General features: G+C 45.7%; 1 protein-coding gene across 1 annotated transcript in view; it reads left to right on the forward strand.

Annotated features, from left to right (window-relative positions):
* Positions 1-5,231: 5,231 nt before the first annotated feature.
* Positions 5,232-26,398, forward strand: part of xylb (xylulokinase homolog (H. influenzae)) — a 247,710-nt gene continuing 226,543 nt past the window's right edge. Inside the window, exons 1-9 of the mRNA XM_041183919.1 lie at positions 5,232-5,482; positions 7,114-7,135; positions 12,204-12,377; positions 12,625-12,741; positions 13,274-13,378; positions 17,110-17,192; positions 20,892-20,961; positions 22,177-22,257; positions 22,362-22,448. Coding sequence (XP_041039853.1) covers positions 5,232-5,482; positions 7,114-7,135; positions 12,204-12,377; positions 12,625-12,741; positions 13,274-13,378; positions 17,110-17,192; positions 20,892-20,961; positions 22,177-22,257; positions 22,362-22,448 — 990 coding nt within the window. The remainder of the gene's footprint in view (positions 5,483-7,113; positions 7,136-12,203; positions 12,378-12,624; positions 12,742-13,273; positions 13,379-17,109; positions 17,193-20,891; positions 20,962-22,176; positions 22,258-22,361; positions 22,449-26,398) is intronic.

Consider the following 26,398-nt stretch of genomic DNA (forward strand, 5'->3'; position numbering starts at 1 on the left):
CTCTTGAGATGTCTGTGAAACATACAAATGCAGCACAAAGGAGACACCCTCAGCCATGGTAACACATGTGGACTTCATTCCCATCCATCAGAAGGTGCCACAAAAAAACAAAACATTGTTCCAACATTGACAAATATAAATTCTCTAATCTAGGGGCAACAGAAAAGCACCAATGACAAACCCGTGGAGTGCCTTACGTTTGCAGGTGCTACGTCTTGGTGCTGCCCCATCGCTCGGAGTGAGACAGCCTGCTGACTCTGCTGTCCTGTTGGCTTCGAAGACCTTGGCAGAAGTCCTCTGGCCCATGGAGCCTGTACTGGCCCCGCCTGGGAGGGAGTGGCCAGTTCCAGAGCTGGCAGAGTTGTCGCAGCCTCAACGGATGAAATGGTCATGACAGGCAGCTGCTGCACTGACGTGAGGTCACTTTGGACCTCCCTGCTCACCGTAAATGGATGGGCACCGAGCTGGGACACTTGGTGCCCAGAACATCTCCCACATTGCCAATGACCACCTGTGGCCATTAGCGCTGTGAGGGCTTGCAGGTCCGAGCGTAACCCAATCAGAAGCTGATCCATCCGTTGGAAGCCCCTCTCCATGAGAATCGCCAATCTCTCCATGGAGTAAGCCTGACGCTTTGACATGAGGTTCGTGCCATCACTGACACTCTGCCTGGATTCCTCCACCACAGAGACCAAGTGAAGCACACTCTCATGCAATCCTGCCTGATGCTCCCGCGCACCCGGCTGCTTTTCCTGCAGCTGCTGCATGGCAAACATCTCCAGAGGCACATCATTACTGCTGGACTCAGCAGTCCTCCGGCTGCTGGCGCCATCGGCACTCTCTGTCCGTGCCATCTCCTCCAGCGATTGTAAAGTGCCCTCTTCACTGTGCCCCGGGACACTAGCCGACGTTGCATTCCCTACTGATGTGGTAGTCGCTGTGCTGGTGCCTGGCTCGCTGAAATGATGTGACGCTCCTGCCAGTTGACACCCCTCAGCTGTGGAAGGGGGACTCTGGATGTCCTCCTGGTGGCCATGCGGTGGTGATGCTGAAATTAACAACAAGAACAGTGGATCAGTTAGCGTTCAGTCAGTAACACAATTCATCCCTTTACCCCCCAGGCTCATAATGCGCTCAACCTTCAATAACCTAAGGAGACGAACATTGATGGGGTGGTAAATAGTCAAGAGGAGGCCAAACATTACACGCTCATACAGACACGCTGGTCAGATGGCCTAAAGAATGCCACATGGAATGTTATGTGGATAAGTGTGAGGTTATGCACTTGGGCAGGACAAACAAGGTACAAGAATATAGGAGAAATGGTAGGACCGTGGAAAGTAAGGACGATTACAGGGACCTTGCTGGACAGACCCGTTAATGTAGCAGAACAGGAATATAAAGCATTTAACAAGGTAAAAGCCAGACTTGCTTTTATTAGTCGAGGAATAGAATGTAGGAAAAGGGGGGTCATGTTGCAAGTGCATAAAATGCTGACGAGGCCGCAGCTACACTTCTGCGTTCAGTTGTGACCTGCACTTCATGGGAGGGATGGCACTGAAGTGGAGAGAATGCAGAGGTTCCTGACCAGGATGCATGCTGGCCTGGAGAGTTGGAGTTATGAGGAAACACTGCATACACTGGTGACATTTGCCGTGGAGCACTGGAGAATGGTCACATTATTGACCTTCATACCATTATGAGGGGCATAGACCGAGTGGACAGAAGGCAACATTTCCCCTTGGCGGAAGGATGACTAACGTGGTGGCATTTATTTGAGTGCCATGAGGTTGACAGGTAAGGTGCTGAGGACCTTTTGGACAAAGTAATGTGGGACGCACTGGCGGAAAGGGTGGTGGAGGTACAAACCCTCCTAAGATGCAATAAGTATTTGGATGTGCAGCAGCGATGCCATGGCATGTTAGGCCATGGGGATAATGGTCAGAAATGGAATAAGGCGACTTTGGAAGGTGCTAGAGACACGTATCCTCAAGGGGCCGAGGGATCTTTGTGTATGACCCACACGTCCGACTGTATCAGTCTGTGAATGAGCAGTGTTGCTGCATTAACGATTGCAGCAATCATCAGTGCTTTGGATGGTGGGAAGAGAGTGGATGGGACTGCGGGTCTCAAATACCTGGCCGCTGCACCCCAGCCTCACCGAAACCTGCCAGCCTGGTCGCTTGGCTTCTTTCCAGCCCCGTGGCCTGTTCTTCGAATTGGGTCAGTATGTGGAGCATGGGCCACCACCTGTGCGCAAACGCTCATGGCTGTTGTGCGTAGTTTTTACCTGCAAAACAGAGAACACTATTTATTGGGGCTGATTGCTCATGTACTCTGCACATGCACGCCACGCCCCAACCACAGTGGCCCATCTGAGGCCTCCAATGGCTTCTGTCCACACCACTGGTGATCAGTCAGTACGGCTGCTCCCAATTCCCTCCCCCAGCGGCCACCTTGGACACATTCTGCGTCTATCACTTTCAGTAACACATGGGTCTTAGCGTCCATGGCAAGGAGGCGCAACTAGGTGCGGCGCCGAGGCCACCAGATGGCTCTTGTCCATGGCACCTTGAGGCTCCCATTCCACAATCTCATCACCCTCAATAAGACATGTGTTGGAGTTCTGAGTATGTGCCTAGCTGCCTCCCCTGCAGGTTGCCCCCAGACTACACAAGTGCAACAAACACCAGCATATGTGCGGGGAGAACCCATCTTCTTATCAACCACTAAGGCTGATGTAAGCATGGTCACTATCTGCTTGCCCACCCAGAGTGCGCCAAATGCCCAATGCAATAATTACACTAAGATGTTTGCGGGGGGGGGGGGGGGGGTGCTCAGAGGCTAAGTCTACCTGCTGGTTTAAATGGCCAAGGCCGACATGGTACTCACCCTTCCAGAGCTCAAGAAATCATTTAAGTGCTTGTGGTATTGGGTCCCTGTTTGATGGACAACATCCGTGGAGCTGACCACCTCCGCCACCTGCCAGGTCCACTTCGTAATGTGGGGGGGCCCTCCTCCTCCCATCCTGGGGAAATAGGACCTCTCGCCGTGCTGCCACCTCCTCAACAAGGGCTGCAAGGCAGGCATCAGAGAAGTGAGAGGCACATTGGCCCCCCTGCTGGCCTACCCTGCAGCCTGCCCTCTCCTCTGCCCTGCCCTGCTCCAGAGCCTGCTGTGCAGACCCCCTGCACCTGTCGCTGGCCTTGGTGATCAGCCTAAAGGAAGCTGCCTGGCCTTTCTTTATACAGATTGCTGGTTCCCCATTGGAACCGGTGGTCTGTACACGCCCGTCGCAATTTTAAAAGTCCCGCTCTCCACGGGAGTGTGAAATGGGTTGGGCGGGCCTTAATTGGCCCTCCCACGCAAAATGGCCCTGATCACGACTGGGTCAGCTCCGCCCACCCAACGAATGGAAAATTCAGCCCCTGGTCACCTCTTCGAAAAATTCAATCAAATTGGTCAGACATGACTTCCCCTTAACAAAACCATGTTGACTGTCCTTGATTATTCCCTGTCTCTCCAAGTGTAGATTAATTCTGTCCCTCAGAATTGCTTCCAATAGTTTCTCCACCACTGAGGTTAGACTGACTGGCCTGTAGTTCCCTGGTTTATCCCTTCCTCTCTTGAATAACGGTACCACATTGGCTGTCCTCCAGTCCTCTGGCACTTCTCCTGTGGCCAGAGAGGTATTAAAAATTATTGCCAGTGGCCCTGCTATCTCCTCCCTTGCCTCACTCAACAGCCTGGGATATGTTTCATCCGGGTCTGGAGATTTATCTACTTTTAAGTCTGCCAGACCTCCTCCCTTTCTATGCTAATTTCTTTAATTATATCACAGTCCTTCTGCCTGATTTCCATACCCACATTGGCCCTCTCGCTTGTGAGCACCAACACAAAGCATTCATTTAGAACCCTATGTCTTCCGGTTCCACGCACAAATTACCATTATGGTCCTTAATGGGCCCTACTCTTTCCCTGGTTATCCTCTCACTCTTAATGTACTTGTAAAATAACTTCGGATTTTCCTTTATTTTACCTGCCAATGTTTCTTCATGCCCCATTTTTGCTCTCCTAATTTCCTTTTTAAGTTCCCCCCCTGCACATTCTATACTCTACTAGGGCTTCTGCTGTTTTGAACCCTCGGTATCTGCTGTAAGCTTCCCTTTTTCTCTTTATCCAACCTTGTATATCCCTCGACATCCAGGGTTCCCTGGATTTGTTGGTCCCACCCTTTGTCTTTACTGGAATATGTTGGCCCTGTACTCTCCCCCCATTTCCTTCTTGAATGAGTCCCACTGCTCTGACGCAGATGTACCTAAAAGTAGCTGCTCCTAGTCCACTCTGGCCAAATCATATCTGACCTTATTAAAATTGGCCTTCCCCCAATTTATAACTCTGATTTCTGGCCCATCCTTGTCCTTTTCCATACCAACCTTGAACCTAACGGAGCTATGATCACTATCTGCAAAATGCTCCCCCACTGATACCTCTACCACTTGCCCATTCATTGATGTTTTTTAAGAGTGACCTTTGACTATTGCTTAGGCTTCTAGTTCCTATTAATAAATAAAAATGTACTATGGTAGCATTTAATCGCATTATTTAAAAAAGGAGGGAGAGAACAGAGGAGGAACTTCTTCACTCACAGGGTGGTGAACCTGTGGAGTTCTCTACTGCAGAAGGCTGTGGAGGCTAAGTCATTGAATATATTTAAGAAGGAAATAGATTTCTAGACTCCAAAGGTGTCAATGGGTATGGGGAGAGAGGAGTATGGCGTTGAGACAGAGGATCAGCCGTGATCATATTGAATGGCGGAGCGGCTTGAAAGGCTGAATGACCTACTCCTATTTTCTATGTTTCTAACAGTGACATTACTAGACTAGTGATCCAGACACCCGGAATAATGCTGTGGGCTTGAGTTCAAATACTATCATGGCAACTGGGGAATTTAGTTTTTAACTGCAGATTTATTAATTCAATCTCAATAATCATCATGAAACTATTGGATTATTGTAAAAACCTATCTGCTTCATTAATTTCTTTCGGGGGAGGAAATCTGGTCCGGCCTACATGTTACTCCAGACTCTCAGCAATGTGATTGACTCTTAACTGTCCTCTGAAAAAGCCTAGCAGGCCACTCAGTTGTATCAAACTGCTACAGAAAAGTTCAATAATAAAACTGGACAGACTACCCAGTATCGACCTAGGCACTGGAAATGACAAAAGGCATGCATGACCCAGTTAACATGCCAAATTCGGGAGAGTTGTCCCACAAGCTAGTCAAGCAACAAGCAACAGTCGTGCACACCAAATCAGGCTTACAACCAGACACCTCCATCACTAACCCTGGGTATGTTCAGTCCCACAAACAGGACAGGCCCACCAAAGGTGGCCACAAAGTGGTATACAGACAGGAGGAAGTGGCCCTGGAATCCTCAACATTGACGCCCGTCAAATTTCATGGCATCGGGTCAAACGTGTAAGGAAGATCCTGCTGATTACCACCTACTGCTTGCTCTCAGCTGATGAATCTGTGCTCTTCTAAATTAGTCACCTCTTGGAAGAATGGAGGATAGCTAGGGAAAAGAATGTACTCTTTGTGGCAGACTTCAGTGTCCGACATCAAGAATGATTTGGTAGCAACAGTACTAACTGAGTCTACTGAGTCCTGAAGGACACAGCTGCCGGAGTGAGCCTGAGGCAGGTGATAAGAGAGCCAAAAGAGGGAAAAACTCACTTGACCTTGCCATCACCAATCTACCTGTTGCAGACGCATCTCTCCATGACGTTATTGATTGGAGTGACCACTGCACAGTTGGTAGGGAGGTGAAATCCCACATGGAGGATATCCTCCACTGTGTTGTGTGGATGCTACCACTGTGCTCATTGGGATAGACTTAGAACAGATCTGACAGCTCAAAATTGGGCATCCACGAGGTGCTCTGGGCCTTCATCAGCAGCAGAATTGTATTTGGCCACAATATGTGATCTCATGGCCTAGCATATCCTTCGCCGCTACCATTGCCATCAAGCCAGGGGACCAACTTTGATTCAATGAGAAGTGTAGGAGAACATGCCAGGAACAGCAGCAGGCAAACCTAAAAATGAAGCGCCAACATGGTAAAGCTAGAAGTACATGCATGCTAAAAAGCAGAAAAGCATGCTGTAGACATAGTTGAGTGGTCCATAATCAAGGGACCAGATCTTCCACAACCAGTTGGGCTTTGCCTGAAGCTTGGAGTCTGTTGGTCACTGCTAAGATCCTGTTAATGTCCCCAAGTGGCCAGTTATTTTCCACTAATAGGCTACACATTGCTGTGGAGCGGGTACCGCATCTGGTGCTCACTAGCCTCTGGAAAAATTGCCATTTAAGTGTCTCATCCTGCCTCTGCTGTTATTTTATCCACGGCAGGGGAAGGCCAGGCCAAGTGGGTAGCCCGGCAGCTATCACTATGTGGGCTGGTGTTGACCAATAAGGAGGGAAATCTCCTTTGGGAGTTCCTTGTGCCCATTGGAGGCACCCCCTGCCAACCACCCTTTTAACCGTCCATCCTCCAGGTTTCTCAAACCTGGCCCCCCCACCCTCACTGGGGTTTGCCAGCCAGGTCCACCAATACTCCAGACTTCCCTGTCCATCCAGGTTCCATTACCGCTTCTTTAGGAACTGCCGGTAGTCCCAGCAGTGGTCACCGCTTGATCCTGGTGCTGCTGGGACTACAGAGTCGCTGGCCCATCAGATTTGGGTGGAAGTCTCTAAAACAATTAACGTTGCTTCAGCGTAAAATGGTTGTGGGACAGTCAGGTTTTGGATGAGTGGGCTCACAACCAGTTTTTCAGTTGGTGGGGGAATATGACATCCCATTAAAACCTAGCCTTCTGTTTCTCTCCACAGATGCTGTCTGACCTGCTGAGTGATTCCAGCATTTTCTGTTTTAATTCTGTTGATGTTTCCTATATATACCCCTCCTCAAATATTAACTATTTGTTCTTTTCATTACCTTGAACTGGATCTAGCACTATCTCTTTACTTGTTGGATGAATAACAGACTGATCTAGAGTAGTTCTTAGCTACTTATATTATCTTAAGCCCAGTTTCCTTTTTTTAAACAGAAAACTTCTGGCACACATAGAGGTAAATGTACTTAATGTGTATATTCACTTAACAAATATGAACTAACATTTAGTGTGAAACTTTGCAGTCTTTCTCTGTAACCAAAATTTGACAATAATTTCTCTGTAACATCCTTTAGGGAAGGAAATCTATCCTCCTTACTCAGTCTGGCCCATATGTGATTCCACACACACATAGCAATGTGGTTGACCCTTAACTGACAAGCCACTAAGTTGTCTCAAGCCACTATGAAAAATTATAATGAGAATAAAACCAGACGGACCACCTGGCATTAAACTGGACACTGGCTTCAGATATGACAAAGGCACACCCAACCTAGACGACCATTCAAAGTCCTCGTTAACATCTGGAGACGTTCCAAAATTGAGAGACCTGCCCCACAAACTAATCATGCAACAGTCTGATATTATCATACTCATAGAATCATACCTTTCAACCAACACTCCACATTCCTCTATGACCCTGCCTGCATATGTCCTGCCCCACCGGCAGGACAGACCCAACAGAGGTGCCGGCACAATGCTTTACAATCGGGAGGGAGTGGCCCTGGGTATCCCCAACATTGACTCTGGACCTTAGGAAGTCTCGAGGCATCACACAGAACATGGGCAAGAAAACATTCAGCTGATTACCACCTGACCTCAGCTGATGAATCTACTCCTCCATGTTGAACACCACTTGGAAGAAGCACTGAGGGTAGCAAAGACTCGGAAAGTACCCTGAGTAGGGGACTTCAAGGTCTATCACTGAGTGGCTTGTAAGCACTGGTACTGGTCGAGCTGGCAGAGTCCTGAAGGATATGGCTGTCAGACTGGGCTTCTTGCTGCTGGGGGCAGAAGCAACATGAGGGAAAAACCTGTCTGACCTTGCTCTCACTAATTTACTTGTCACAGATGCATCTCTCCATGACAATTTAGTAGGACTGACCATCTGCACAGTCCTGGCTTACTAGGATGTACTGCTCGTGGTCCTGTGTTTTTACTGCATTTGTTCCTCACTGCTTTGGTGGTTCATTGGATTCGCTGGGGTGTGCTACTGATCAGAGGCCACTACTTAGCTCCACCGAACGCCTAGATCAATCCCTGCTGGCTCATGTTCGGCTTTCCATACTTCCTTGGCTATATTTTCCATTGGACAACCTGCAACAGTGTGTCCACTGATACGCTGTCCCTTGACAACTCCTGGGGCAGGACTTTTTGGTTGTTGGACAGGCACGGTGGGTGGGCCCGGGAGCAGTCAGGAAATGGCCCGCCGCCCCCAATCGCCCCCCCAACTGTGATTTCACGCTGGCTGGCCATCTAACGGTCAGCCAGCGTGAAAGGCGTGATGAAAAGCTCAGTGCTGCTGAGGTGGGGGCTGGAGGAGTGTGAGCACAAAAGTCTGCGCATGCACGGGGGAGCATGCACCGAAAGGTCCCTGAAGACAGGGAACTGAAGAATTTTAAATTCAAAAATGAAGCTTTTGAAAATCAGAAAAAAATGTCCCCACACAGGACTCACTCACATGAACATAAACGTAATAAAAATTATGTCAAAACATGTTAATTTTTTAAATTAATGTTGGAAATGTCATCCTGCCCGTGGATGGGGTTTCCTAAAATATCCAAAGGCCGCCTGGCTAATTCACCCACTTGCCCACCATAAGGTTGGACAGGCAGCGAGAAAGAGCTTTTAATTAATTGATTAATAGCCTTAATAGGCCTCTTAGTTGTCGGTGGGCGTGTTGTCGACCCTCGCACGTGCCTGCCAACCGAAATATCGTGCAAGTTACGGCGGATCGGATCGGACTCACGCCTGCCCGCAGGACTTAAATCCTGACCCGGGGTTCCACAACTGTCTCCAAATCTTGAGGTAGGGAACAGTAGCATGGTGGACTAGTATTCCAGAGACTAATAGTCTAGAGATATAAGTTCAAATCCTACCACACCAGGGGAATTTAAATTCAACTAATTAAATTAATATGGAATAGAAAGTTAGTAATAGTGACAATGATTGTCATTAAAAAACCCATTTGGTTCAATAATATCTTTTAGGGAAGGAAATCTGCTGCCTTTACTCAGTCTGGCCTACATGTGACTTCAGAACCATAGCAATGTGGTCAATTCTTAACTGCCTTCTGAAATGGCCGAGCACCTGGCATTTTAGGGTAATTGGGATGAGCAAAAATGCTGGTCTTGCAATTGACATCCACACTCTGTGAAAGAATGAAAAAAAACATTGGGTCATGTTATGCTGACTCCAACCAGATAAAGTCATCACCGGCCACTTGTTCCCTCCATTATTCACATTCCCCTTCCCTTTCCAGCTTTTGTTCCTTCTGTGTCCACCCTGGAAAAAAACTTTCCACCAAGTTACTTACAACTGGACTTTCAAACTTCCAACTGTCTATCCTTTGATCTTCCATTCACCATAATACTTCTGCAACTGTCAAACTGCTGAATCACTCTCTCAACTCTGCCTTTGCTGTCCGTCCCCAGTAAAATGCTCACTGTTTACCAGTCTGGTCATTCCCCATGGAATGACCCCCATCTCCCCTCTTTCAAGTCGAAGGGTTGCAAACTGGTTTAACCAGATAATGACAAGTGTGAGATGCTTTTGAACTTCTTGCCCAGTAAGATTGCGATTATTTGTTTAGCTGTCTCTGCTTTTTCCCCACCAAGTGAAATGGTATCTTTCTCTTTTATCTGCCTTCATGTCTTATCTGACCTTACCTTTTCCATTAGAAGCACCTCCTGCTCCCTTACCCTATTACCACTAAACTACTGGCCATCCAATTTCCCCTCTGGCCCTGATGTGACATTGTAAATGGTTATTTCTCCTCAAGTAGTATCCTCCTTTCAAAACAACTATCACCAGTTCACCTCAAAAAAAAAACTACCATCAACCCTGCTGTCCTTGCAAGAAATAGCCCTAAGTCCAAGCTCTCTTTCCTTTCCAAAGTTTTTGAACTTTTTTAGTGACCTCCCAAATTCATGTCCATTATCCCGACAGCTGCGTGTTTGAATCTGTCCAATCAGTTTTTCGCTCTTACCACAGTACTGAAATGACATTCTTTGATACATTTTCTGTCCAGTCCTCATGAACCTCTGCAAGCTTTGACCACACCATCACCCTCCACCTCTCCTCTGTTACCCAGCTCGGTGGCACTACCTATGAGGAAAGGTTGGACCTGTACCCATTGAAGTTTAGAAGAATGAGGTAATTTTATTGAAACACATAAGATCCTGAGGGGACTAGACAAGGTGGATGCTGAAAGGATGTTTCCCCTTGTGGGAGAAACTAGAACTAGGAGACACTGTTTACAAGTAACAAGTCTTCCATTTAAGGTGGAGGTGAAGTGAATTTATTTTCTCTGAGGGTTGTGACTCTGCAGAACTCTCTCCCAGAGAGCGGTGGAGGCAGAGTCATTGAATATTTTAAGGCTGAATTAGATAGAATCTTGAATGGAAAGGGAGGTGAAGGGTATAGGAAGGAAAGTGGAGTTGAGCAATCAGATGAATCAGAATTCTCCAAAGCTCCTTCAACAGCACCTTCCAAACCCACGACCACTACCATCTAGACGGACAAGGGCAGCAGATAGATGGGAACACCACCACCTAGAAGTTCCCCTCCAAGTCACTCACCATCCTGACTTGGAAATATATCGCCATTTCTTCACTGTTGCTGAGTCGAAATCCTGGAACTCCCTCCCTAACAGCACTGTGGGTGTACCTACACCACATGGACTGCAGCGGTTCAAGAAGGCAGCTCACCACCACATTCTCAAGGGCAACTAGGGATGGGCAATAAATGTTGGCCAAACCAGTGAAGTCCACATCCTGTGAATGAATTAAAAAATGAGCCATGACCTTATTCAATGGTGAAGCAGGCTTGAAGGGCCAAATGGCCTACTCCTGCTCCTAATTTGTATGTTCACATGTACCCTTGCCTGGGTCTATTCACCTAAATTCTAGTCAGAAATCTACATCAATGCACCATTACCTCGAGTCCCGCAAGATTCCATTCTTCGCTGCCTCCTTGTCACCTACATGCTGCCCTGGAAAATATCATCCAAAGACAAGGAATCTGCTTCCACATTTATGCTGACAACACCCAGCTTCATGACTGTACCACAACTTTTGACTTCAGAACTGCCTGTGCTGTCAAGACATTCATGGAGGAGCTGCAATTCTCTCTAGTTAAATATGAGGAAAGCTGGAGCTGTCAACTTTAAGCCCCATTACAAACCCCAGCTGATTTCAATCTCCACAACCGTTGTAGGTAGGAAGAGACCATGCATGATTATGAAAGTTTCAGTGATCGATCCAAATCAAAAGCTGTGGAGATGCTGAGGAGCACAAGAAGGGGAGAACATGTTAAAGAAAGACTTGCACCTTTATAGCTTCTTTCACAACTTCAAGCGATCCCAAAGCGCTTTACTTTTATGTAATCACTGTTGCAATGTGGGAAATGCAGCCAAGCAAGACCCCACAAACAGCAATGTGATGATGACCAAATAATCTATTTTAGTGATATTGAGTAAGGGATAAATATTGGCCAGGATAATGGGGATAACTCACTTGGTCTTCTGCAAATTAGTGGCCTGGATTTTTCGTATGGCAGGCGGGCTGGGCGGGAACGGGCAGGGGTGAGCGCGGAGCCGATCACCACTTGCGATCGACTGCGTGCCGCCATTTTACGCGGGCCTGCCATTTAAGGCCCACCCAGCGTAATGCTACCTGTGTGGGCGGGGGGAGGGAGTCGGGGCCTGCTCCCTTTCGCGCGAAAGAGCGCAGCAATCTCCCTGAAGCACGGAGCTGCTTCAGGGAGATTGAATGCATAATATAATCATGGCAGAAAGGATTTAAAAATTTATTCAAACATGACTGTGTCACATGGGTTAGGACATGTTTGTAAAGGTGGGAAAATTTATTTAATTTATAAAAGCTTCAGGAAACCCCATCCGGCCCATGGATGAGGTTTCCTGAAAAATGCAAAGGCCACTTGGGCTTTTCGCCTGCCCGCCGACCTTAAGGTTGAACGGGCAGCGTTCTTAACTACTTTAATTAATTTCTCAATGGCCTTAATAGGCCCTTAACAATTGGCCAGGCACGCAGCTGACTCCGGCGTGCACCCGCCGAATGAAGTATCGCGATGACGTCGGGACGCACGCCCGACGTCATCGCGCATCGCTTTACGCGTCGGGCCCACCTCCGCACGCCAACGGGAAGATTCTGCCCAGTGTCTTTTACATCCAAATGAACGTGGAGTTGGGAACTCTTCTTTTATTCATTCATGGGATGTGAGCTTCGCTGGCTGCATTTATTGTCCATCCCTAATTGCCCTTGAGAAGGTGGTGGTGAGCTGCCTTCTTGAATCGCTGCAGCCCCTGTGGTGTAGTTACACCCGCAGTGCTGTTAGGGAGGGAGTTCCAGGATTTTGACCCAAAATCATCGCATCTCGTCCGAAAGGCAGCACCTCTGACGGCGCAGCACTCCCTCTGTACCGCAGCGGGAGAGCCTGCCTAGTTTATGTGCCCAAGTCTCCGGAGTGAAGGCGGTCCAGAAGGCGGCTCCCGGGGGCAAGAGGGCAACTGTGGACGACCCCAGTTCTGATCCAAAAAAAAAGGTAATCGATTTTGGACCTTAACTCTGTTTCTCTCTCCGCCGATGCCGCCAGGCCTCCTGGGCATTTCCGGAACGTTCTGTTTTATTTCATATTTCTGGCATCCGCGGTACTTTTTGGCTTTTGGAAGGAAGGGCAATGGGTCGGGGGCAGGAAGGTGGGATTAGAAAGGGCGCCTGGGTGTCCTCGGGCTGGCATGGACAAGATGGGCCGAACGGCCTCCTTCTGGGCGGTAACTTTTCTATGCAAGGAGTTAGTTTCTTAAATGAAGTTATGGCTCAGGGCGCTCTTTCTCACGGAGGGAGGTTGATCTTGGGGCTCTAGCAAGAGCAAGTTAAGTGAGCGAAGTCAACTGAGCATCCACGAGCCTGCGCCGAACTGACGGCTCCTTCCAACCAGCCCTCGGAGCGGCGTTTGCGCAGTGCGATACCAACCGCCGCTGCGCGAGTTGGGCGCTCGTGACTCAGCCCCGCCTCCTCCCCTCTCCCCTCTCTCTCTCTCTCTCGGCTCTGCCCCCTCTCGCTTCACCGCTCAGCCCCGCCCCCCCCTCCCCCTCCCCGCCTTGCGTTGGCCCCTCCCTCTCGCGGAGATGGCGGCTGCCGGTGACTGCTACCTGGGCGTCGATCTCAGCACCCAACAGGTAAGCGGCTATCTGACGGGAGGCTGGGAGGTGAGGCTTGGGGAGTGCCTCACCTTCCGCCGCTGATTGGCTTACTCAGCTTTCGGGTGGCTGGTAGCTCTTTGCACATCCTGTTGCTCGGTTTTGTGAGGGAGTCTGTTTGGGCAATGGTTTTGATAACAGGCCAGCGAATGGAAGATAAGGTGGGCTAGGGGCCAAGTGCTGGAAAATTGGATTAGAATAGATAGGTGCTTGATGGCTGGCACTGACACGATGGGCCGAAGGGCCGGTTTCTGTGCTGTATAACTCTATGGGGGGTTTGTGTGTCAGACTGGGGGAGTTTGGAGATGTAGGTTTAGATTGGAGTTTGAGATGATTTGGGGTTTACACTGAGGATAGAGATGATGGGGGTGTTTTAGTTTAGATTGAGAAGTTGAGATGGTTTGGGAGTTGGATTTAGATTGGGAGCATTGAGATGTTTTGGGTTAGGGGAGGTTTGAATTTAGGTTGATGTTTGACATACTTTTGGTGTTTGGGTTTAGGCTGATGGTTGAGATGAATTGAGATTGTGGGTTGGGGGTGTTGAGATAATTTTGGGATTTTAGTGGGGATTGTGTAAGGTTGGGAGTTCGTAATATGAGTCTTGGCTTCACGTTTGAGATTGAGGTACAACTGATTTTATTTGGTGACTGCAGCAAATTCATCATGTAATGCAACCAATGCAACTCATTTTTTATTGGACTTGTTACTAATCACCAATAACCAAAGAAACTTACATAAGTATGAACATACATATTGGGAGCAGGAGTAGACCACTTGGCCCTTCGAGCCTGCTCTGCCATTCAATAAGATTATAGCTGGTCTGATTGTGGCTTCAACTCAACATTCCACCTACCCTGAATAACCTTTGACTTAAAAAATTCACTAACCCTCCCTGCACCACTCTCTGGAGAAGAGAGTTCCAAGACTTGGGACCTTCTGAGAAAAGATTGGGAGAACCCTCATTTTTAAACTGTGTCTCCTAGTTCTAGTCTTTGCTACAAGGGGAAACATCCTTTCAGCATCCACCCTGTCAAGTCCCCTCGGGGTCTTATATGTTTTAATAAGGTTACCTTTAATTCTTCTGAAGTTCAATGGACACAGGCCCAACTTATCCAACCTTTCCTCATTAAGATAACCCCTCCCCCATCCCAGGTATCAGGCAAGTGAACTTTCTTTGAACTGCTTCTAACACATTTACCTCCTTTCTTAAACAAGGAGACCAAAACTGTACATAGTATGCCAGATGTGGTCTCACCAACACCCTAAAACATCCCTACTTTTATATTCCATTCCCCTAGCAATAAATGTTTTTGTGATTCATGTACCAGGACACCCAGATCCCTCTGTACCTCAGGGTTTTGTAATCTCTCTCCATTTGAACAATATGCTGCTTTTCTATTCAGCCTTCCAAAGTGGACAATTTCACACTTTTCCACACTATACTCCATCTGCCATAGGAGTGAGAACCAAATGTGGTTTTACATTGAGGTACAGTTGATATGACATTGGAAATCCCAAATCATAAATTGTCATTGGGGTTCCACAGTATAACCCTGCAGTGTTTTTTAATTTTCTCTCTTCCAGCAGGTCTCTGGAGAGATAAGTTAAAACAGGCAGTGACACACCACTTTCATGGGTTTTTTGACTGCTGTTGTCCCAAGAGAATTCTAGATAACATGAAAACTATTATCAGTACAGGGTAATGATGCAATACTGAACAGTTCAGTTCATTGAGATGTTAGGTCTCCATCAGTTTTGGCCATATTTCTTTTTAAATTTTCCTTTTTGATATTTCTTATCACTCGTAACTGAAACTTTTTCTTAAGTTCAAAACTGCTAGTTTTTGACAAATAAAAGCTCTCAAAAACCGAACTCTAACTTTTCTGTAAAATCATTAATTTAAATCCAATCTGACGCTGTACTTTGATCCCAACTGTCACATGCAGTCACTGACAATATACTGATTCCAGCATGTTTTTATGTAAAAAAAAGAGTATTTGTAAAAGTTTTTACTTCCCTTTGTTTGCAAAACTTTGACGTTGTGATTACGGGGTTCCACTTTTAAAAGCCCTGCGCTATTATGGTGGTGTTTGTGCTGTGCCATTGTTTAAGAAAGAAAGCTAAGTACATGTACAAAAGTAAGCCAAAAAACTTCTCACCTGCAACTTGTTGAGTGGCCCTTTAAATAGCCCCAGAATAGTGCCCACCTTGCTTCAGGACACTTGTTGTTTCAGGCATGTTTAAGAAAGACACTACCTACATATGCACTGACTAAAATTGGGATCCTAGTGTTGCATCAGCTGAATGACATTATGATCACGCTGATTCATAGCCTCACACCGCACCTGCATATCACCTCTGCTTAGGAAATAGCAAGGAGCACACTGCATTCAGAAATCGATGGTAGGCTTCCATGTTGCCCTACGCAATGTGACTTCATGCCCACGAGACCAAAATTGCATTAAAGCACTACGGAATATAGAGGGTGCAATTCTAAAGAGGGTGCAGGAGCAGAGGGGATTAAGAAAATTAAGAGATTTGATAGACGTTCAAAATCATGAAACGTCTGTATAGAGTAGATAGGGAGAAACTGTTCCCGTTGGCAGCAAGATCAAAAACCAGAGGACACTGATTTAGGGTGAATGGCAAAAGAAGCTACAACAACAGAGGAAATGCTTCTTTACGTAGCAAGTGTTTAGGATCTGGAATGCACTGCCTGTGAGTGTGGTGGAAGCAGATTCAATCATGGCTTTCAAAGAGAATTGGGTCATTATCTGAAGAGGAAAAGTTGGAGGGAAAAGCAGGGAGTGGGACTAGGTGAGTTGCTCTTGCAGAGAGCTAGCATGGACACGAGAGGCCAAATGACGTTGTCCTGGGTTGTAACCAGTCTGTGGGCGGAATTTTCCAGTCCCATCTGTGGCAGGAATCATGGCAGATGGGACCAGAAATTTTGGAGTGAGGCCAAAAGTCAAAAATCTGCCGGCAGAAAAACAAATTGCAATCTGCCCCCAGCACTTTCATGATGGGCTCGTGGCAGGTTGCCTTTCCCATTTGTGAACGTTGGGACCCTAATTTGCATGTTATGAATGTTCATTAACAGGGCTACAGACTACTATACCCCTGTAAAATATTCCAGCAGGAAATCAGACTGATCTGTTTCCCGATCTGCAAATATAGTGACCAGCCAGTGCGGGAGATCTCTTTCACTTACCTGCCATTGGACGCTGCCTTCACCTTTCGCACTGCTCTTCTCCCGGGTGCTGGTGGATGGCACGCATACGAAGACAAGCGGGGAGGTCGGAACTCATGAAGGAAGGGGTGGGAGTGAGGTTCTGGATTTAAGGTCCAAGGTTGTGGGGGGAGTCTGGGGAAGGGCAATTCTGCAAGGGATGAGGTTTTCCAGGTGCCCTTTAAATATGGTATCTGGACATGGAGGAGGGGCGGCCAGCTTCCTGCTGACCCACCACAAGATACTTGAACCTCACGGCTGCATAATTAATGAGTCTAGCATCGCACGATTTGGCGGGTTTACCTGCTAGCTCTGCAGCGGGAGTCACTCTGACTTCTGCCCCCACTAAGGGACTTAGTTCCAGAGCGGAAGATTCCGCCCTTGGGATATCATGATGTTGTGCAGGATGCTATTAGCCATCTACAATTCCATATACTGGGACACAGAATTCCATGCACAAATAAATATCCTTCTCTCTCAGATCAAAGCCATGGCCATTGATGATAATCTGAATGTGATCCATGAGACAAATGTGAAGTTTGATGACGATTTGCCAGAATTTGGGTAAGAAGGTTTAAACATTTACATGGGTTGGGTGGGGGGAGGAAATGTGGAACAGAGATACACTCTGTCAGAAATATAATCCTGTTGTAATGTTTCAGTGTGACAGATATTCGCTTGTTTGATTACATGGTAAATTAGGCAAAAACCTAATATACAAGGCAAAAACTTAATCCAATGAAGGCTATAGGGGCAGGGGGTGACTCTTGGCACAGTGTGGAACTAACAATAGTATAGTTTTTTGGCATGTTTTGCAGTTTCTGGAAATAGTTGTTTGGTAGTACAGAACTTGAGTATTGCTGAAAAAAGATGTCAAAGCTTTTCGTCTTGCACTAATCAGGACACTTCGCAAGAGTACCAATTAGCATTTATATTGGTATTCTTGCAAAGTGTCCTGATTCGTGCTGGATGAAAAGCTTCGACATGTCTCTTTTTTCAGCAATACTCAAGTTTCTGGAAACTTGGTGAAGTAGGGTTCATTCAAAGGTACATGCAATTCAGTGGCCAGTTTGAAAGTGCCTGGAAACACGGCGCTAAATAGCCACATTGCGAGTACAAATATACATTTTTGGGGCTATTTGGAGTTTTTTAAAAATTAATTATTCATAGGATATGGATGTCGTTGGCTAGGGCAGCATTTATTGCTGTTGAGAAGGTGGTGGTGAGCCATGGTCTTGAACTGCAACAGTCCATGTGGTTTAGATACACCTGCAGTGCTGTTAGGAAGGGAGTAGTGCAGTTCCTTGGAGAAGTGGGAACTGGAAACCACAAATTAAGCCATGAAGAGTTGTAGCTCATATTCGATAGGGGCATGGACAGGGTGGATAGGGAGCAGCTGTTCCCCTTAGTTGAAGGGTCAGCCATGAGGGGACACAAGTTCAAGGTGAGGGGCAGGAGGTTTAGGGGGGATGTGAGGAAAAGCTTTTTTACCCGGAGGATGGTGACGGTCTGGAATGTACTGCCTGGGAGGGTGGTGGAGGTGGGTTGGCTCACATCCTTTAAAAAGTACCTGATGAGCACTTGGCACATCACAACATTCAAGACTATGGGCCAAGTGCTGGTAAATGGGACTAGGTAGGTAGGTCAGGTGTTTCTCATGTGTTGGTGCAGACTCGATGGGCCAAAAGTCCTCTTCTGCACTGTGTGATTCTGTAATAGTGTAAGGGCATGGAGAGCTACTCTGTTTAGTGAAGAGAGGTAGTGTTAGAGGGACAGGGAATTGTAACATATCTCTAGGAGCTAGAAGGATACATAGATGGATCTACTTTGAAGAAAAATACTGAAGTGAGAAATGGGGATGATCATGAAAAGAATGGAAAGTGTTTAGGGCAATGGAAATAAGTTACAAACATCAGACTAAATTGGTTAAATGCCATTCTTCAAGAAAGGAGGCAGAGAGAAAACAAGAAACTGCAGGCCAGTTAGCCTGACTTCTGTTGTCAGGAAAGTGCTGGAATCATTTATTAAGAAAGTCTTAACAATGTACTTAGAAAATCATAGAATGATCAGACAAAGTCAACATGGTTTTATGAAAGGGAAATCATGTTTGACAAATTTTGAGTTTTTTGAGGATTTAACTAGTAGGGCAGATAAAGGGGAACCAATAGATGTAATGTACTAGGATTTCCAAAAGTCATACGATAACTTTTCACACAAAGATTAATACACAAGATAAGGTTCTTGGAGTTGGGGATAATATGTTAGCGTGATAGAGGATTGGTTAACAGACAGGAAGCAAAGAGTTGGGATAAAAGGGACATTTTCAAGCTGACAGGCTGTGATTAGTGGAGTACTGCAAGGATTGGATTTGGGACCTCAGCTATTTACAATTTATATTAATGACTCAGATGAAAAGACAGAAGGTAATGTATCTAAGTTTGCTGACAATACAATGCTAGGTGGAAATGCAAGCTGTGAAGAGGATACAAAAAGGCTGTAAAGAGATTGGGATAATTGTGAGTAGGCACCAAGGTGACAGATGGAGTATAATGTAGGGAAGTGTGAAGTTATTCACTTTGGTTGTAAGAATAGAAAAGCAGAATATTTTTTAAAAGGCATGAAACTTGTAAACGTTGATGTTCAGAGAGACTTGGATGTGTTTGTACAAGGAGCACAAAAGGTTGGAATGAAGATACCAGCAAGCAATTAGGAAAGCAAATGGCATGTTGGCCTTTATTGCAAAGGTATTAGAATACAAGAATAAAGAAATCTTGCTACAATTGTACAGGGCTTTGGTGAGACCACACCAGGAGTAGTGTGTGCAGTTTTGGTCTTCATATTTAAGGAAGGGTATACTTGCATTAGAGGCAGTGCAGTGAAGGTTCACTTAGATTGATCCCTAGGATGAGAGGTTATCCTACGATGAGATGCTGAGAATATTGGGTCTGTATTCTTTGGAGCTTAGAAGAATGAGATGTTGAATATATTTAAGGCCGAGATTGATTTTTGGTCTCTCAGAGAATCAAGGGATGTGGGGAGTGGGTGGGAAAGTGGAGTTGAAGCCCAAGATCAGCCATGATTGTATTGAATGGCAGAGTAGGCACTACTGGAGTTAAACTAACTGGCCTGTAATTGCTGGGCTTATCCTTACACCCTTTTTTTTGAAAAAGAGTGTAACGTTTGCAATTTTTCAGTCCTCTGGGTCCACTCTAGAGTTTAAGGAAGATTAAAAAATTATGGCCAGTGCCTCCACAATTTCTACTCTCACTGTTCGCAGTATCCTTGGGTGCATTTCATCTGGTCCCAGTGCCTTATCAACTTTAATTACAGATAACCTATCCAGTTCCTCCTCCCTTTCAATTTTAAACCCATCTAATGTCTGAATTACCTCCTCTTTTACCATGGCCTGGGTAGCATCTTCTTCCTTGGTAAAGGCAAATGCAAAGTATTCATTCAATACCTCAGCTATGCCCTCTGTTTCCATGTGTAAGTTCCCTTTTTGGTCCATCATCGTCCCTACTCCTCCTTTTACCACCCTTTTACAATTTATATTCCTATAAAAGACTTTGGGATTCCCTTTTATGTTAGCTACCAGTCTCTTTTCATACCCCATCTTTGCTTTTCTTATTTGCATCTTCACCTCCCTCTGAATGTAACTGAGATGAAGAAATATTTTTTCACTGAAAGGGTGTGAAACTTCGGAATTTTCTACCCCAAAGGGCTGTGGAGTCTCCATTGATTTTTGCGTATGAAGAATTAAGGGATTTGGGAATAGTATGAGTTAGTGGAGTTGAGATAGAAGAGCAGCCATGTTATTGTTGAATGGTGGAGTAGGGTAGAAGGGCCAAAGGGCCTACCTCAGCTCATAGGTATAAAAGTTCTGTTGAAGGGTCATGACGACTCGAAACATCAACTTTGCTCTTCTCCGCCGATGCTGCCAGACTGGCTGAGTTTTTCCAGGTATTTCTGTTTTTGTTTCTACTTCAGCTCATATTTCTTGTGTTCTTATGGAGTTTAAGTTTGAGATATGAGGATTGGTGAAAATTCTGGAGATGTGCTTTGTTCTCTTTGGATATATGGAGTATTTATATAAAATATTCTCTTGAGAGAGTTCACAATGCTATAGATGGTCTGTGATCTGTGTAAGAATAGATTTGATGGGTTGAATGGTGTTTCTTTATTCAGTGCTGCTTTATCATCTTAACTATACTAACATTTGAATTCCTCAGGGATACTGTATTAAGCTCCTTTTTTTACTTATAGGACACAAGGTGGCGTCCATGTACACCGTGACAAGCTGACAGTTACAACACCAGTCCTATTGTGGGTAAAGGTATGAGTGGGAAATATATCTTAGTGACCATCATCTGGAGAATATAACTTTGTGTAATTGTCATGGTTTGGAATCCTTTGGCCATCTTTGCACAAAAATAATTTGGACATCAGTGGTTTGTATGTATTTTAAGCAGAAGTTTGTCTATAGGGGATTCGACAGACGGGTCCATTTTGAGTTGTCACTGCACAGGCAGATGAGAAATATTTAAAAAAAGACTTGTGCTTTTCAGGGCCACCAGAAGTTTCAAAGTGCTTTACAACCAAAGTACTTTGAAAGGTAGTCACTGTTGTAATGTAGAAAATGCAGCAGCCAAGTTGTGCACAGCAAGCTCTCACAAACAGCAATGTGATAATGACCAAATAATCTGTTTTTGTGATGTTGATTTAGGGTTAAATATTAGTTAGGACATTGGGAATAACCCTACTGCTCTTCTTCAAAGTAGTGCAGTGGGACCTTTTACCTCCACCCAAATAGGCAGATGCCTTGGTTTAACATCTCATCTGAAAGATGGCAGTGCAGTGCTCCCTCGGTATTGTAACTCATGGAAGTATCAGCCCTGATTTTTATGCTCAAGCCTGGAGTGGGACTAGAACTAAGAACCTTGTGACTCAGAAGCGAGAATGGTTGCAACTGAGCCATGGCTGACACAAGGCAGGATAGGCAACTTTTCTTGTTTTAATTTATATTCTTTTGTGGGATGTGGGCATCACTAGCTAGGTCAGTATTTATTGCCCATCCCTAACTGCCCTTAAGGTGGTGATGAGCTATCTTCTTGAACTGCTGCAGTCCCTGTGATATAGGTACACCCACAGTGCTGTTAGGGAGGGGATTGCAGAATTTGACCCAGCAACAGTGAAGGAACGGCGGTATATTTCCAAGTCAGCATGGTGTGTGGCTTGGAGGGAAACTTCCAGGTGGTGGTGTCCCTATGCATCTGCTACCCTTGTCCTAGTTGGTAGAGGTCACAGATTTGGAAGGCACGCTGATCATGAGCAATAGCCAATTCGTTAGGAATGACTGGCCGTTTGGGAAGACATCTGGCCTCTAAATGTTTACAATCTCTGTTAACTCTATTTCTGTGAAAATAGTGCTGCTGATTTGTGAAAGAAATCAGAATGATCATATCAAACATTACCTTAAAAGGTGAAATGCAGGCTGTGATTACTCATGACACTCACTGAAAATTGTTTTGAAATATTCTTGTATTTCCAGGCGCTAGATATGCTCCTGGAGAGAATGAAGACCTCAAACTTTGATTTTTCTAAATTGAAATCCTTGTCCGGCACTGGTCAAGTGAGTGAAGTTAATTTGTTTCAATAGAAATTAAGAAAAGGAACCCAATTTTTTTGTGCATCCTGTGAAAGCTGATTGCAATCTCTTATTGGTTTCCTTCACAGCAACATGGTAGTGTTTATTGGAAAAAGGGAGCCAGTCAGACCTTGAAAAACATGCCTGATGATCGTTCTCTGCATCAGATATTGGAGGTGAGAGTTGGAGGGCTTTTCCTTATAATAGGCCTGGAAAGGTTTTTGAGATACAACCCTGTTTACATTTTACATTATATGCAGAGCCAGATTAATAGGATCACAAGGCCGTATTTAATTATCTGCTTTATCAAACTGATGCCCTGAATTAGAATGCTCATTTTCATCTCTGGGAACGTCCCTCAAATTAAGGATGAAATTAAGCCTCCCTTTTAACCGCTCTTTGGACAGGATTTTGATGGCTCAGTGGGGGTGGGAACTGAGACAGGCAAATAATTTGGCACACAGTTGCACTGAGTGTGCAAGGTTAATGGAGCAAAAAGCCTAGTTGAGGGGTCGTGACTCTCAAGGGATCATGGCGCCATAAGAGGGAGGTACTGTAAGCATTGTGAGTGCAGTTGACCACAAGCAAGGCATCAGCTACACATGGCAATAAGTAACTTAGAGATAGGGTTGAGTACCAGTGAAGGTCAATATCCTCAGGAGCAGATGCAGAACCCTGGGCATGAGAAGGGTGGAGGAAAGGATTGAGGGCAGGAAGGCAATAGAGGACATACCCTCAGCATTGAGTATACCACTGAAGAAAAAGCTACCTGAATGTATCAGAGGATCAGAGCCTCTGCGGAAACTGCGGCTATCTAAGCAGATGGTATCTGATGTTTGTGCCCTTGTTGAGGAAGACCTCAGATCTGGCAGTGCTGCTCACCATGCCCTGCCAGTAGCTGCTAAAGTCAGTGTGCCCCTGGCTCATTCTGTGGATCAGCAACAGATCTTGGTGGTGTTTCTCAAGTGGGAACACACTATTACATCTCGCAGGTCGCTGATGTCCTATTTGTGAAAGCTGGGCAATTTCAAATAGATGGGATGTTACGAAAGTATAATAATTTTCAGAATATTTTTCAGGTTTATTGTAAAATAGGTTTATGGGGTGCTGTGTTTTTCTGTGTCTGTGTGTGATCTAATAACGTTTTGTAGCTGAGCAAGTTGAAGTTATCAAAGGACGGTTTGGAATTGTTTTTAAAATGCTAAGTAGGTAAGCATGGTTGGGATCTTAGCACAGGTAGAGTTGGTGGCATAGTGGTATTGTCACAGGACTAGTTTTCCAGGATATAGGGTCTTCAGGCGAAACAGGGAAGGAGGTAAAAGAGGAGGCAGTATCTCAACATTGATCAAGGAATCAATTACAGCAGTAAGGAGGGATGACACACCTTAGAAGGCTTCTCAAATTAAGCCACGTGGGTGGCACTTAAAAGCAAAAAAGGAGCAATCACATTGCTGGGCGTGTACTATAGGCCCCCAAACAGTCAGAGAGAAATAGAAGGGCAGATATGTAGGCAAATTTCAGAGAAGTGTGAAAATAATAAGGTAGTAAAAGTGGGGGGATTTCAACTTCCTCAACATTAGCTTGGTTAGTCATAGTGTGATAGATTTAAAGGGAGCAGAATTCTTAAAATGCATCCAGGAGAGCTTTTTAAGCCAGGACGTAGAAGGTCCTGGACTTAATTTTAGGGAATGAAGCTGGGCAAGTGGTAGAGGTTTCAGTGGGGGGGCATTTTGCAGATAGATCTAACTCAGGTAGAGTCAAGGTTGCTGTGGAAAAGGACAAGGATGGACCAGAAATCAGAGTTCTAAATTGTGGGAAGGCTGATTTTAGTAAGATCAGATGTGATTTGGCCAGAGTGGACGGGTGCAGCTACTTTTGGTAAAGCTGCATCAGAGCGGTGGGACTCATTCAAGAAGGAAATAGGGAGAGTACAGGGCCAACATATTCCAGTAAAGACAAAGGGTGGGACCAACAAATCCAGGGATCCCTGGGTGTCGAGGGATATACAGGATTGGAAAAAGAGAAAAAGGGAGGCTTACAGCAGATACCAAGGGCTCTAAAAAGCAGAAGCTCTAGAGGAGTATAGAATGTGTCGGGGGAAGTTTAAAAAGGAAATTAGGAGAGCAAAAAAGGGGCATGAAAAAACATTGGCAGGTAAAATAAAGGAAAATCCAAAGTTATTTTACAAGTACCTTAAGAGTAAGAGGATAGTTAGGGAAAGAGTAGGGCCCATTAAGGACCATAATGGTAATTTGTGTGTGAAGCCGGAAAACATAGGTATGGTTCTCAATGAACACATGTCGGTATTCACAAGTGAGAGGGACGACGTGAGTATGGAAAGCAGGCAGAAGGACTATGATATAATTGAAGAAATTAGCATAGAAAGGGAGGAGGTTCTCAGTGGTCTGGCAGGCTTATAAGTAGATAAATTTCCAGACCCGGATGAAATGTATCCCAGGCTGTTGAGTGAGGCAAAGGAGGAGATAGCAGGATTGCTGGCAATAATTTTCAATACCTCTGGCTACAGGAGATGTGCCAGAGGACTGGAGGACAGCCAATGTGGTACTGTTTTTCAAGAAGGAAGGAACGGATAAACCAGGGAACTACAGGCCAGTCAGGCTGACCCCAGTGGTGGGGAAACTATTGGAAGCAATTCTGAGGGACAGAATTAATCTGCACTCGGAGAGGCAGGGATTAATCAAGGACAGTCAGCATGGTTTTGTTATGGGGAGGTCATGTCTGACCAATTTGATTGAATTTTCCAAGAGATGACCAGGTGTGTAAATGAGGGCAATGCATCTGACGTAGCCTACTTGGACTTCAGCAAGGCTTTTGATAAGGTCCCGCTTGGGAGACTGATAACGAAGGTAAGAGCCCATGGGATCCAAGGCAATTTGGCAAATTGGATCCAGAATTGGCTCAGTGGCAGGAAGCAGAGGGTGATAGTCGAGGGGTGTTTTTGTGACTGGATGTCTGTGTCCAGTGGGGTTCTACAGGGATCAGTGTTGGATCTCTTGTTGTTTGTGGTATATCTAAACGATTTAGACTTGAATGTAGGAGGGTTGATCAGTAAGTTTGCGGATGACACAAAAATTAGTTGGGTGGTAAATAGTGAAGAGGATAGCCTTAGAATACAGGAGGATATTGACGGGCTGATCAGTGGCAAATGGAATTTAATACGGATAAGTTTGAGGAGATGCACTTACTTGGCAGGACAAACGAGGCACGGGAATACACGATGAATGGTAGGACCCTGGGAAGTACCGAGGATCAGAGAGACCTTGGTGTACATGTCCACCGGCCCCTTAAGGTAGTGGGACAGGTAGATAAGGTGGATAAGAAAGCATATGGGATACTTGCCTTTATTAGCTGAGGCATAGAATATAAGAGCAGGGAGGTTATGCTGGAACAGTATAAAACGCTGGTTAAGCCACAGCTAGAGGATTGTGTGCAGGAATCCGCATTATAGGAAGGATGTGATTGCACTAGAGAGAGTGCAGAGGACGTTGCCTGGGCTGGAGAGTTTTAGTTATGAGGAGAGATTGGATAGACTGGGGTTATTTTCCCTGGAGCAGAGGAGATTGAGGGAGGACATGATTGAGGTGTATAAAATTATGAGGGGCATAGATAGGATAGACAGGAAGGAACTTTTCCCCTTGGTGGAAGGACCAATAACCAGGGGGCATAGATTTAAGGTAAGGGGCAGGAGGTTTGGAGGGGATGTGAGGAAGAATTTTTTCACTCAGAGAGTGGTGGGAATCTGGAACTCACTGCCTGAAAGGGAGAGACAGATACCCTCATAACATTTAAGAAGTATTTGGATGTGCACTTGCGATGTCATGGCATACAAGGCTATGGGCCTAGTGCTGAAAAATGAGATTACAATAGTTAGGTACTTGTTTGACTGGTGCAGACTTAATGGGCCGAAGGGCCTTTTTCTGTGCCGTAGACATCAATGACTCTAAGACTCTATGACTCTAGTTTTCTAGAGACTCAGGGTAATGTTCTGGGGAGCTGGGTTCGAATCCCACCATGGCAGATGGTGAAATTTGAATTCAATAAAAATCAGGAACTTAAAGCCTGATGTCTGTGTCCAGTGGGGTTCTACAGGGATCAGTGTTGGATC

Source organism: Carcharodon carcharias, chromosome 3, assembly GCF_017639515.1.
Source record: "Carcharodon carcharias isolate sCarCar2 chromosome 3, sCarCar2.pri, whole genome shotgun sequence".
In the NCBI taxonomy this organism is placed as follows: Eukaryota; Metazoa; Chordata; class Chondrichthyes; order Lamniformes; family Lamnidae; genus Carcharodon; species Carcharodon carcharias.